Below are 13,836 nucleotides of genomic sequence, written 5' to 3'. Positions count from 1 at the left end.
CACCCATGTATTCACTGTACACAGCTGCACACACTCACATTACACTCAAGCGCATTTCATACCCATTATGCATTCCAAAATCAATTTTCTCTTATAAGTATTATTAGCTGAACTCTTTGCATTCCATTACTGAATGACATTAATTATGTGAGTTTCATGGATTAGCGTAATAGCACAGTGTAAAACCAATATCTAGTTTCCTGTGTGGTATTGATGCACTGTACACACAGAGGAGGCCTAGCTTCCACCAGTGATGAGTAGTTGTTTAAAAAGTAGTTACAAAATCAGGTAACGTCGTAGAACAAGATAACAAAAAGCATCACAAATACAGACTATTAAGTAAAGATAATATATTGTATAATTGGTTTGAAATGATGACACAGCCCTGTTGAGACTCCTAGCACTTTTTGAAAGGTTCAGATTTTAGCTGAACTGCTCACATTAGCAGATTTGGTATTCTGTGCTGAACATCAGTACTGTAAGGCTCCTAAACAAGAATTGCTCAGTTTTCTAGAGAACTGAAGAACAACTCCATTATCATTAAGTCCTAAAAAATAAATACACAACACCTCAAACATTAATGAAATACAGCCTGCGAGCTATTTCAGGCAGACAACCCAAGTGCATCGCTACACTCAACATGGCAGACCTGGAATGGCTAGTGAGCTGCAATCAATCAATCAAAATTGCACAAGTTACAATTCCAGTTAAATGTTATCCCATAAGCTTAAACTTGTGCATGGTTCATCATAAAGCACAATGTGGCCGTCAGATCGGCACACAGAAAAAAAGTCAGCCAGTTAAATGGCACCGGCACTCCAGGATCCAGCCAAGTCTTGGCGAAAGAACACCACATCTCCCAAAATCCCGGTGGAAAGAGAGGTCTGTGGGCATACAAGTTTGCCAACTAAAGCCACTATAATTGCCTTGTGTTTGCAATAATGGGTGGTCTGAACAGGTGAAAAAATGCAATTTCATGCCAGAAAGTTGCCCCAAAAATTGCACTGCACAACCTAATCAAACTAAACACAGCCTCAGCTACACCTGTCGCCACCCATCCCACCTTGGCTCAAGCAGGTTAGTTTGGAGCCAGGAAATTACCACATAGACTATTGCCTGAGGAAAAGAGCAAAAGGACTGGGTTTGCACTACCACTGGCTTTGCTCCTGCAGTATTGGGCCCTGCATGTAATATAGGGTTGAGCAAATAAACCGAGTGCACTTTGTGACTACTACCTGCTAAACTAGCATGCTACTGTACTAAAAATATGCTGTGCTGTTACAATTAACAACTAAACACACGTACAAGCATCACTCAGGTAAAGCTGAGATAGCTACATAAATCAGCTGACATTTTAGCTATTCACTTTTTCCATGGTCTGCCAGTTTCTTTTACATAATTGAACTCACCCATGACTGCCTATCAATGTACAGCTGTCGAATCATTTGGCATCCAAAGGTTTTGTTAATAACATGATGTCAAGCTGATATGTCTTTTAAATAAATAGATGTACTGCATGTTTAAGTAATAAAAATGCTTAATACAACTGAATACATAGAATGTTTCCCAGTCATCTCCTGTATCTGTGTTTGGACACATATGTGTTATAAGACTTTGATGTTGGATTCATTACTTTATGTATTTCAAAGGGGACACTACCATTATCTGTCTGTGTTCTTCACATTCCTGTCTCTGTACTCAGTAGACTTTGTTTCTCACCTCATAGTCCAAATCAAGGTGGTCAAACTCTCCATTGGTCCTGAAGTGTTGGGTGTGTCTGTCCAAGGTGAAGTTGACATTACGACGGTAGCGTTCAATCACCACCGAGTGCCAGTGATTGTCATCCAAGAGGCTGCCGGTGGTCACAGAGGTATGACCCAGGATAGAGCCATACTGATTACTGCCTGTAATTAACATGTTGGTAGAATGTAAGCTATTGAACACTGTAAATGAAGCAGCATGTTTTAACAAGCCAAAAATGAATTAAAACCATGTAAAAATGGTAAAATATGTATGAACAGTTGAATTTGCTTTTATTCTTAAAGCTATTATTAGATATTCTGGGCAGCTTAACAAGGACCATCTAACACAAAATGTATTTGTGTTCTCTGGCAGGGATTTGCCAAACTAGTACACCATTATTTCAGTGCTTCACAGTTCTGGCTATATGCTTCATGCCAATAATAAAACACCTGTCATTTCTTAAGCAGCTCAAAGTATCGTTAGTTGTAATGCTGCGTACAAGAATGCACCACTGCAGTTGTTGCTTCTGTGCTGCAGTAAGGCATCATTAAAGGTCACACCAGTTCTGTCAGCAACATAGCTGGTTGAGTGATGCTCCACACACTTATGGATTGTTGTGGCTGTTGTTTACAGTGTAAAAGGTAACACGCTGTACATGGACACTTTATCTGTGCTCCTAGATAATGGTATCTTGACAGACAGACCATTCATTTAGATTACAAAAGTTTAGCATTATTGGCAAGTCTATTGATGGTATTATTCGTTTGACCTGTTTCCTTAGACCAAGTTTCTGCAAACACAACCAGTGTACTGTAGTGTAGCTGCATGCATTGGACTGAGTACCTCCAAGGATTGGAGCTTGACTGTGTATAGCTTGGCCTTAAAAAAAATTATATTAAGGAATGTCCCCAGTGTGGGATTAACAAAGTCTATCTTATCTTACATATCACTTAGATATTTTATATCCAATAGACCTTTTTCACAGCAGACATAGTCACAGTCAGGAAAAGCACAGGTGTATTCAAAACCATCAATGATGGCTGCATTCCACTTAGGAGAGGCCCTGGTATTGTGCATGCTAACTCACTGAAATAGCTTACTGGGACACTTGATGGAATTGAGCCATCATTATGGTTATCAATTTCAGCTGTGCTTTTCCTACTATGACAAGTCAAAATGTCTGCTGTAAAAGAGTAATAAGTAATAAGATTGCTAGAGTTTTACTTTGAGAGATATGGTTTCACAAACCTATAAGCTCCTTCAAAGTTTGAGTATTAACAGTAGGTATAACATGTCTACAATCAATTGATACCAAGACAGATACATCAAAACATTGTGTCAGGAGGGTCAGCAAAAAGAGGAACTTTGCTTTGCATTTCATTGCCTAAAAAAAGATGTGTTGCCCACCCAGGTTTATCTGCAGCAACAGCTTGGCCTTGCGAAGCTCCAGGGTGATGTAGTCTCCCTGTTGGCCCTCCCCATGGAGAATCACACCCTCGTTCTCTGACGTCTTGAACCTTAGGGCAATCACATCTTTAATGATCTTCATCTTCTTCACCTGCACACATGTAAACAAACAGCACATGGTTGTGAAACACCACAGGTGGCTCAGTTTCAATTAAAGAAATGTAGAAACCTTTTTAACTTTACTTCAAAACAAGAATGCCTGCACATTTTTAGGTCTCCCAGCGATCTTCTCAGAATCTACATCAAATGGATTTCCCATAATATTTTATTGCTATTTGTTGATTTTTAGGATCTAACCTTTATGTTCTAGAACAATCTTGACAGTATGACTTTTTATGGGAAGGTTTAGTCAAGATAACATAGAATATCAAGGTAGTTAATCCAGTACCTTAAAACGATATGAGATTACACCCTGTCCATCAAAGTTGATCACGCCCACCCCTAAAAAAGACAGAAAGTGGACAAATAGAAAAAAGAAGGAAACACGAGAGAAAGAAAGGAAGACAGTGACAGTGAGGGACAGAGATAAAATGCAAGATTGGAAAGGGTCAGTTATAGTGAGGTAAATTTTAATTGTATATAGGGAAAGGTCAAGACCCTTTTCCAAAATTGACAAAGATCATGAAGCCTGCACTCTATTATGGGCCAAGAAAACTTTGTAAAATATGTATTTCCAGCTACAGAATTAAATAAACAATACACCTAAATTAGCAGCAGCAATGCAATTGTGCGAATACAGTATGTTGCTTAATAGATGAACAGGCAAAGCTGTGGAAATTTGATATCTCCTAGCTGTACTTGCCATCTGAATGCGTAGGATTGTGCATTAAAAAAGTTATCTTTACAGGCTACTATTGGTGCAATAAAGATGTTATTGTTTCTAATGATACTGTACCCAGTAGGGCTTTTTCACAAAGGACATTTTGACATGTCACAGTGTGAAAAGCACAGGTGCAAATGTTTTAATTAATGATGACTGAATTCCATTGTGCTGCTTGTCTCCTGTTATTGTGTCTATTGGGCTCACCATCACACTAGCCATGCTTCCATCCACATTAAGTAAGCAAAAATCATTGTCGTCTGCCATTTACGTCTATCTGCATCATCATAGCGATGTTTTGATAGCGTCGTTGTTGTCTTATTATAGCTTGATACGTCCCAATGAGCTGGCACATAAGCACTTACAACTTGTGCAATATTAATCATTTGTAGCTAGACGGCGCAACCCATTTTGTCTAGCAAACTTTGTTCGCAAATGTTAGATTGAATGTTGTGCGATTCAGTGCGAAAATGAATGGAAACACCTTGTCTCAAATCTATTCGATATACCAATTTGACCAAAAACAGCATGTGACATAATTACGCACAGGTTTATATTTGCCTTAAAGTGCCCATATTATGAAAAAAACACTTTTTCTGGGATTTGGGGTGTTCTTTTGTGTCTCTGGTGCTTCCACACGCATACAAACTTTGAAAAATTGTGAGATACGGTTTCTGAATGTGTCCTGCCTTCAGTCTCGGGGTGAGCTGTTCGGCTTGTGACGTCACGGCTTGTGACGTCACAAGCCGAGCTGGCTAATTACAACCGTTAGCTCGTAGCGTTAGCATGCTAACGCTAATGCTAACGATAGCATGCTACCTCGTTCTCAATAGCAAAGCACTGCTACAACACACACAAGTTCACCATAACCTACAAAAGAACTACTTACATGTGCGCCCTTGTTTAGAAGTCTCCCAGCTAATCCTGCCGAAGTTGGAGAAACAGCCTTTCTTTTACTGTCTATGGAGCTAGCTAGCTGACATGATCTACATCTGAGCTACTGCGCATGTGCGAGTGCAATCAAAGATTGTACAGAAGAAGAAGAAGAAGAAAAGAGGTCTCACTCTGTAGCTAAAACAGAGACCAGGTGAAAAGAGGATCTGCAGCAGTGAGAGAGAGCTGTGCAGTACAATAAAAATATGGTGTTTTTTTAAAATTAAACCATGTAAACCTATTCTGGTACAACCTTAAAATACAATTATGAACCTGAAAATGAGGATAATATGGGCGCTTTAAATCCGTTGGATGGAAACACTCTTTCACCGGCTTTATTCGCATGAATGTTTTTAGCGAAATTCAGGCAATTCGATTGACAAGTGGATGGAAACATAGCTACTGTCATGGGTCGCTGGGATAATTGAATAGAACAGAGCCATCTGTAATGTAACACCTGTGCTTTTCCTATTATGACAAGTCTGCTGTGAAAAAGGCCTGCAACAAAAAAGATGTTGAGTGCTGTCATGTAAAACACCATTAATGAGCAGTGACACTTGTTCACTATACATATTTTGTATTTCACTGCATTGTGTTAAAGGGTCCAATTAAATTCTGTGGGAGTATTTTTCTTCACACATGGCAGCTTTTTAAAATTCAGACTGGGGTGAAAGAAAATATTTTCTACTAATACTAAGAATGTATGAATTAATAAAACATGGTCATTGTAAAAGGTATCGCAGCTAGACACCTATGATACAACCACCAGGTGTTACTGTATTGCGGCTGATTAGCTGCTGGGCAGAGCCACAACTCTGCCCAGCTTCAACCTGAGCAGAGGTCTAATCAGCCACAATTAAAAACACAGGCCTGTTAAACATACTTGTCTTGAGGTATAAAATGCTACATCTATTTTTACCAATTTACAGGTGCTGGACTTACAATATAACTGTATCTGTAGTGTCACTGAAATTACATTTAGGATTACAGAAATTACAAAATATCTTGGATTAATAAGCAGCAGGGCATTTACAAGTAAAATGAAATCCAACTGAGATCATTTGTATGTAAAAATTAAGGTTTACATCGCCAAAAAGGGACAAAGGGCAGAAGGAGACAGGCAATCAGATCTTGAGAAGGAAATAAAGTGCAGTGCTTGACGCCCTCTTCAATCTTACTATCGTAACCCCAACTGTTCAAGTGGTTAGTGGAGAGTGCGTGTCTGTGTGGTGTGATTGGTTTGTGAAGGTAGAGAAGAGTGTGCAGACTATGATAGGATAACAGAGCTCGGGAAAGATCAGATCATCTTATACACAGACACACTCATGCGCAGTCACGCAGTCCCTCAATCTTACCTTCTCTCTTGCATTCTCACTTATATAACACACACACACAAAACTATGCCGAAGTCTGTCCTTTCATGATAAACACCTGGAGAGGGGGGTAAGAGGAAATTACATCTGTTTCCTTTGTTCTAACTTCAGTGCTCCCAAAATGATCCCATGCTGCCTCTCACTGGGTAGAATACATCTTTCCATCTCCTTCGCTGCTTGACACTTTCCTCTTGTTCCCTCACTAGTTCTTTCTCCATTCCTCCCTCTCTGCTCCACTCTTTTTTTCTTTTGCTTCCCTCTTTAATTCCCCCTCTTCCTTCCATCACTTCATTTGCTTTGACAGTTTTCCAATTGTTTTATGAGATATTGCAGATCTAGTTGTGCTGCTCAGAAAATGATTGCCAGCTCAGCTGAGTGCTTGGTGTCAGGAGGGAAACTTTATGGAGACTGGAGGGCTTTTCCACCACCTGCAGATGACTGTGAGATGCAGCGAAAGAGGGCGAGAGGTTGACCCACTGTGACGCAGAGTAACAAGAGACGACTACTTGGTCTGTAGCCAGGGCAGCTGTGATGGCATGCACACAAGATGGCCAAGGTTTATTAGACCCTGACCCAGGAGACCATGCCATTTTGGATCCTGACCCAGATGGTGGTTTTCCAACATAGTGCGACAGACGGTGACTGAGATAGAGGTTTAATATAGACAGCTGCTTGTGACAGCCAATGCAATCTTCAAATTATTATTATTATTATACATTGTTATTATTTATCAGCATCTGAAAATTAGAAGTTGATTTCAGTACATCACTGTCATATTACCTGACCAATGGTGGCTGGGTGTGGTGTGTAGAGCCACAAAGAGAAATTGTTTAATGAATGTTGATGGTATGCCAATGCCAAACAAAATGTCTACAGATAAGACTATATATTCATAATCATTCTCCACTTTAAATGGAAAATATCATGTTATAGTTATTGTACATCATTTCTACACATGTTGTCACCGAATGTGTCTCCTGCATCACTTTGGATAATTGCCTGAATAAAGCAAGAAGACATGAAATCAGCCAACGCAAAGCAATACCACAGGGATGCCACCTGCATCATGTCAGGGCTAATTGAAGGTGCATGTAGTGCTTATGATGTTAAATTGTATCCATGGCAACGTGGCAATGGGCAAGCAGCAAATTAGGTGGCTGTGAGCACAAAAGCAGGTCACTCACAGTGAGATCTACCTTTACCAACTAAAGGATTTGGTTGTTGTCATATAATTGGAAGAAGTGTATTTACATTTTGTGACTGTTGGTAAGACACAATAATCAAATGTGAGATGTTAAGCTCTGGTATAAATTCTGTCACTGCTTTTGATATTCTATAGATAACATTATAAAAAGAAGTAATGAAAATAATAATCAATAGATTTATCCATAATGAAAAGAACTGTTGGTCTCAGGCCTGTACTGTAATAATGTATGTACTCCCCCCTTCCCCCTGTACTTATTGCACCTCAGAGCCTGTAGGCTACATTGAGGCTCTTTCAGCTGTTTCTGTGTTTGGCCTCAGTCCTGCTCCAGAAATAAATGCTAACAATAAACATATCTACATAAGTACATTTCTTCGATAATACATCATCCTGACAGCTGATTTAGATTATTGTTGGCATAAATGGGACGCAGGTTGAAGTCAGATATGATATGCTTGCATTTATTTGAAATTCTACTTGCATGACAGTGATTGCTTTGTATAGAAAATTTAATTTGTACTCAGTTTCCGTCTGACTTCCCCTTCTCTCACACACCAGCTCTACTATTCCCTGACTCATCGATGAAATAATTGATTTTCTGTTGATCCTATGTTAATTAAAATGGAAATGAGCGTGTAAATTCCAAAGCATGGTGGCTCAGGACTGCTTTACAGCCTTTGGCACAGACACATACACACACAGCCTTTCATTGCACAGTCCTAGATGAGTCATAACATGGTATTGCATTTAATTATCATACATTTTCGAAACCTAGAATTACCATCTACAATCAACATATTTGGTGATTATGCTGGGAACATAACATCTATATTTATCTGCCTCCTTCTCCTCCTACTAATTCTATTTGGTGCCTTCTTTTCTTTGTCGTTGCCCGAACACTGTCCTTCTCTGTTTTATCATTGGATCGGGAAGCAGGAAAACATTTAGGAGAAGTTGATTGTGAGAGAACAGAAGGGTTGGGGGGAGTTCTCATTTCCTGACTGAATGCTGAAGAAAGAAGCAGTGACAGCGTAATCATGAGGAAACACCGTTGGACCTCAAAACACAGCTGACAGACAACTCTGACCATGGGGAGTGTGTGTTCATGTGCAGGTGTGTCTGTGTGTATGCAACTTTCTCTCTCTCTCTGTTATCACTCATATCTGGGTTGTAGGCATATGTTCAACTGATTATGTGTTGTGTATTTAATATGTGTTTCATCAGTCAGCTTGTGGTGGACAACATTCATATCTGTCAGAAATATTGTGCTTATTTGGTTTAGGAACAGATATGTTCTTTCAGGAGTATTGTTGTTTACGTCAAACACTGTCTACCAATGAAAGGACACCTGGGGGCTATTTCACAAAACCTAGATAGCAGATTAAGCCGGGATTTCACAGTTATCCTGGCTCAATTTAGTCTTGACTCGGTTTCACAAAAGCAGAGGCACCTAAGTTACAATGGAGATTTATTCTGTACAGCTAGCCTGCTCCTCACCAGGCCTTTTCTGTTCACTCAGCAGTGCTGTTACCCTATTGTTATCAGCCTGCATTAAAATACAACATGTGCATATTGCTGTTCATTTAAGTACTGTTATTAATTAAAGTTGTGCACATTATTTTTTATAATTATTAATGTGACAGTCATTGTTAATGTTATATTGATGTATGAAGACTGCTGGTTATATTGTTGTTAGAAGTTTGGTGAATATATTATGGCAATTGTTGAGATAATTAGAAAAGGCTGATAAAGTTGCCAAATGTGTTTTAAATGAAGTCTGTTACTAAGGGCAATATCTAAAGTGCTCTACATGTGTGTTTCTATGGTGGACCAATGCACCTTAAATTATTTTAGTTGATTATTTTTTTTAATATTCTTTAACAATAAAGGATTAAAGTGATGGTTCGGAGTAATTTCACCCTAGGCTGCTTTGCACCTTGACCTCGAGCCAAACAACCCCCCCTAAGCTTTTTTCCCTTGTTATAACGTTGGTCGAGTTAGCGTTATCAGCTGGTTAGCTTAGTGCAGGCACTAATGGATCCACGTTTGTATCTTGTAAATTACCCCACTAATAATGCCTGGAATGATACCAAACTTCTACAGTAGTACAAATAGTTTATGTACAAAAAAAAACACATGAGAAAAAGTGTGGCAGATAATAGCTGACTGACATAAAATGATAGTCTCAAAATATACATTTATGAACTACTGCTCTTAACTGAAACCATTCAATGAGTCACTTGTCATTTGCAAAAACGAACAGTTGAACACTTTGCATTAAAAGCGAGCAGTGGAAGTTAATATGATTTAGGAAATTTATATATTAGCCCATGAGAGAGAGAGAGAAACGATATATCTAGGCATCATATTCTAGAGTTGTAGAAAATGTATCTACATGCTATATTTCCTAAGAATCTTCTGCTTACTTTTAAGGCAAAGAGTACAACAATTAGTTTGTGCAAATGATTAGTAGCTTAATCCTTGAATGGTATGAATTTCAATTCAGAGCAGTGGTCAGCAAATGTATATTTATTAGGCTACATACGCATTCAGTCGGTCCGCGATCGTCTGCCACACTTTCTCTCGCTGTTTCATTACAGCGCCTGTTTCTTTACAAATGTGTTTCATGTTACCATACTTCCACAAGAAGATGCTGCTCACTCTGTGTAAAGTATGAACAATGCGTATTCTCCATTTTAACATCAGTAAATCTGTTATCAACCTCGCGGTCTGTTAAGGAAAGCCGTGAACGCGCATCTATCCAAAATACTTCAGTATGGCTTGACCTACGTGAAACGCACCAAGCCAGGCTGCACAGATTAGACTATAGGTCAAGCCTCGCTTTATCAGTTATCCTGGATTTATAAATTCTGCTTTTGTGAAACAAGCCTCAGGCCTAAAAATTTATCCAACTACAAGTGCCTTTTTTTGATCTATGAGAAGAAAGCTAGTGAGTGCACACATGATCATGATTTATTTCACATAGCTGAAATCCATTTACATCTGGGAATTAACCATAATCACAGTGTTCTCCTACTGGCCCACAAGCAGCTCCACTGGGGCAGATGCTGGCTTAGGTCACGTCAGCAGTAGTTTGTTGTTTGTTGTTTTTGAGACAGAAAAAAGTGAAATATCTTTTCAGATTCTAAACCTCTATGTCTAATTCTACCGCTGTGTCTGTTGGGGAATTTTGGTGTACATATTTGCTGTATCTCGTATTCGGTGGTGAATGGCTGGCTGAAGGGTAATGTAATGACCTTGCTTTGTTCCTTGACAGCAGATGCAATAGCATTTTTAGTGATAAAACCCTTTATTGCGTCATCAGTGCTTGGACAGCAAATGAAACCGTGACTTAAAGAGATAACATTTTGAGTGGCCGGGTTAGCTCGGTAGGTAGAGCAGGCGTATATATACTGAGAGGTTTATGCCTTGACGCAGAGGTCCAGGGTTTGAATCTGACGTGTGACGATTTCCTGCATGTCTTCCCCCTTTCTCACCTAGCTGTCCTGTCAAATTAAAGGTGGAAAAGCCCATAATCATAAAAAGAGATAACATTTTGAATGCACAAAACAGATGACAATTACAGCCAGTACATATTTCATTTAAACAGATCCATAGCAGAAACATTCATAAAAACATTAATATCTGACACATTGTTTGAAGACTACTGACCAGTCGGTGGAGAAGCTGCAGAATAAATACATCAAATCTACAACAAATTTAGTCTTGATTCATTCTAAGTACTTACTTTTACATTTCACAAGCTAGTGACAAACTAATGTCAGTTAATAAGCCTACTTGGATCAAACTAAATTTTCCAACTTTTTCTGTTGTCTAAAGTCAACTGGTAACCATTTCTGAAAATACTTATGAAATAAATAGTATAGACTGTGTTTCAGGTATGTTAGTCAGTCCGGCCAAAAAAATTAATTTCACTCAAACACAAACCCGCTGGTGATTTGTCAATCACCAGCTAACTGATGTGTAAGCTATTGACCATTCCTACATTTCTTTCTCTAAAGTTGAGAAATATATCTTATTGTGTCTTACTTGAATGCCATGTTTTATACTGTATTTGGAAAAGTAAGTAAAGAATGCTGATAAATTATGAAATGATCTGTGCAGGCCCTATACTGCTGGCTACCATGCTTATCTTGTTGTATTGAAGTTTGAAATCTATAAAACAAATATATCTTCTCTACCTTCTTTATTGTCACTGCAAAGCATAACAGCATTATTATGGTGAACCTGCAAGACACTCCCTAACGTTGGAAGTGGCCTAAAATAAAAGGTGTCTTTAAAAAAATGTGACATTAAATAACAAGGCAGATGTTCCCAAATCAAATTCTGTTTTCAGTTTTTGTAGCCCAAATTAAGATGATGTTAAGGAATACAAGGGTAGAAGCTATTCTGGTTAAAAAAAACACAACAGCTACAAGTTGACTTTATAATACAAAAGCAGTCACATAGAAGTGAATTATTTCCCTGTCAAAGTTGTTTGTGAGTGCAGGAATGTTTATGTTGGAGGGGACAGGTGATGGATATAAACTTAGAGTGGGTTAGATTTCTGTGTTTTATTGTTCTGTGCATACGCGTGTGCATCTGTGTGTGTGTAGTCCCACATCTTGTCATCCATATCATTACTGACTTGCTTTTCTTTGAACATGGGAAGAAAATGAAACAAGGGAAATATAATCAAAGGGTATTGAGGGCTGACTGGAATGCAATACATACCCTTGTATTCACACAGACACACACACACACACACACACACACACACACACACACAGTGTAATCACATCTCCGGAGTGAAGGATGTACGTGTGTCACTTATAACAGTAATTTATGCAGAGCCCTAATTGAAAATTGTTATCAAAATCAATTTGGCAGCATTTAATAGGATGAGAGCAAAGCTGCAAGAGAGTCAGTTCCCTGAGTGATACATTTGTTAGAAAGCGAAAGACAGTGATTGTGTGTGTGCATCTGTATGTGTCTGTCAGTCTGTAGCTGTGCTCTGCATATATCTGCACATTTGTGTGTGTGTGTGTGTGTGTGTGTGTGTGTGTGTGTGTGTGTGTGTGTGTGTGTGTGTGCGTATGTGCGTGCGTGCAATCATGTCCAGGCAGGTTTTCACACTGGGTTTGTTTTTGATTCCTAAACAGAATTAGCTCATAATGAAGAAAAACCCATTGTGACATGATTGGAGCTGACTAACCATCATTATGCTCTCCCAATAGATCCATCATTATATAATAATAATAATACTTGTTGGAAATACTAGACAAAGTATTGGAGTAAATATACATGAAAGGAGTGAGTATATTTAGTGTGTGTGTGTGTGTGTGTGTGTGTGTGTGTGTTTGTCTCCACTCACAGTAGGAGCAGCCATAGACTTCTATGCGCAGACCAATCCGTCCCTCCTCGCTCCAGTCCAGCGGGACGAGCCTCAGGAAGCGTGCCACGATTCCCTGCTGCAGCTCATGGCGAACTGAGCTCTCCGAGTTGGAGTTCCCAGAGAAGGCCTGTGAACACAAACACACACACACACACACACACACACACACACACACACACACACAATGAAATTAAATACATCAAAGCCACAAGCCTGCAGTCAAACAAGCAGCTTTGGGACTAGGAGCAAGATTATTTGTTCCACTCACCACATCCTGCCCTAAAGGTGCACACTCACAAAACATACACAATAATTAAGAGTCTACATATCTAATACGCCCGCCATAAGACAATCTAACTGCAGGGGATTTGAAGAGGAAATTGCATATTGTATTCAACCTCGAAGTGGATGTAAGAAAGTCCCTGTTCACATCGTCCCATTACAGATTGACAGGGGCTTGTGACTGATGAGGTTTGTAGTTCTTTGTCATATTGGCACTGTGTTCTACACATTCAGTTAGTGCAGTTCTCATCCTCGAGAAAACACTATACTGTATTTGTTTTTGCTGTGTGTAAAATCACATCAAAACACTTACACATTCCTTACATGCACCTTTAAAGAACGTTTAACTTTAAGAATTCCTGCTGTGTCTGGAGCAACAGCATGGCAACAGTTTACCAAAGAATTCATAGTCAGCTAACAACGAAAAGGCAGCAACAATAAAGTGGTAAGGATCTGAGGACACAAGACTATATTTGCTAATTTGTCAGTTCTTTGTCAGAAATGTAATGGCAGTGGAACACTAAAAGAACAACATTAACAGTACGGGGGCCACTCTTAAAGCCTTCAGCAAAGGTAAGGTTTAACTCCCTGGGTTTCATTCTTGTTGTGATGTGATTAT

At 39.1% G+C, this 13,836-nt stretch overlaps 1 protein-coding gene across 1 annotated transcript in view; it reads right to left on the bottom strand.

Moving 5' to 3' along the window:
• Positions 1-13,836, bottom strand: part of cntnap2a (contactin associated protein 2a) — a 349,283-nt gene that overhangs the window by 156,967 nt on the left and 178,480 nt on the right. The window contains exons 4-7 of the mRNA XM_078280725.1: positions 12,915-13,062; positions 3,599-3,651; positions 3,151-3,301; positions 1,720-1,904 (exon numbers count right to left, since the gene is read on the bottom strand). Coding sequence (XP_078136851.1) covers positions 1,720-1,904; positions 3,151-3,301; positions 3,599-3,651; positions 12,915-13,062 — 537 coding nt within the window. The remainder of the gene's footprint in view (positions 1-1,719; positions 1,905-3,150; positions 3,302-3,598; positions 3,652-12,914; positions 13,063-13,836) is intronic.

The sequence above is a fragment of the Sander vitreus genome, chromosome 22 (assembly GCF_031162955.1).
Source record: "Sander vitreus isolate 19-12246 chromosome 22, sanVit1, whole genome shotgun sequence".
Classification (NCBI taxonomy): domain Eukaryota; kingdom Metazoa; phylum Chordata; class Actinopteri; order Perciformes; family Percidae; genus Sander; species Sander vitreus.
Note: the sequence above shows the minus strand (reverse complement) of the source record. Positions and strands in the feature narration are given on the sequence as shown.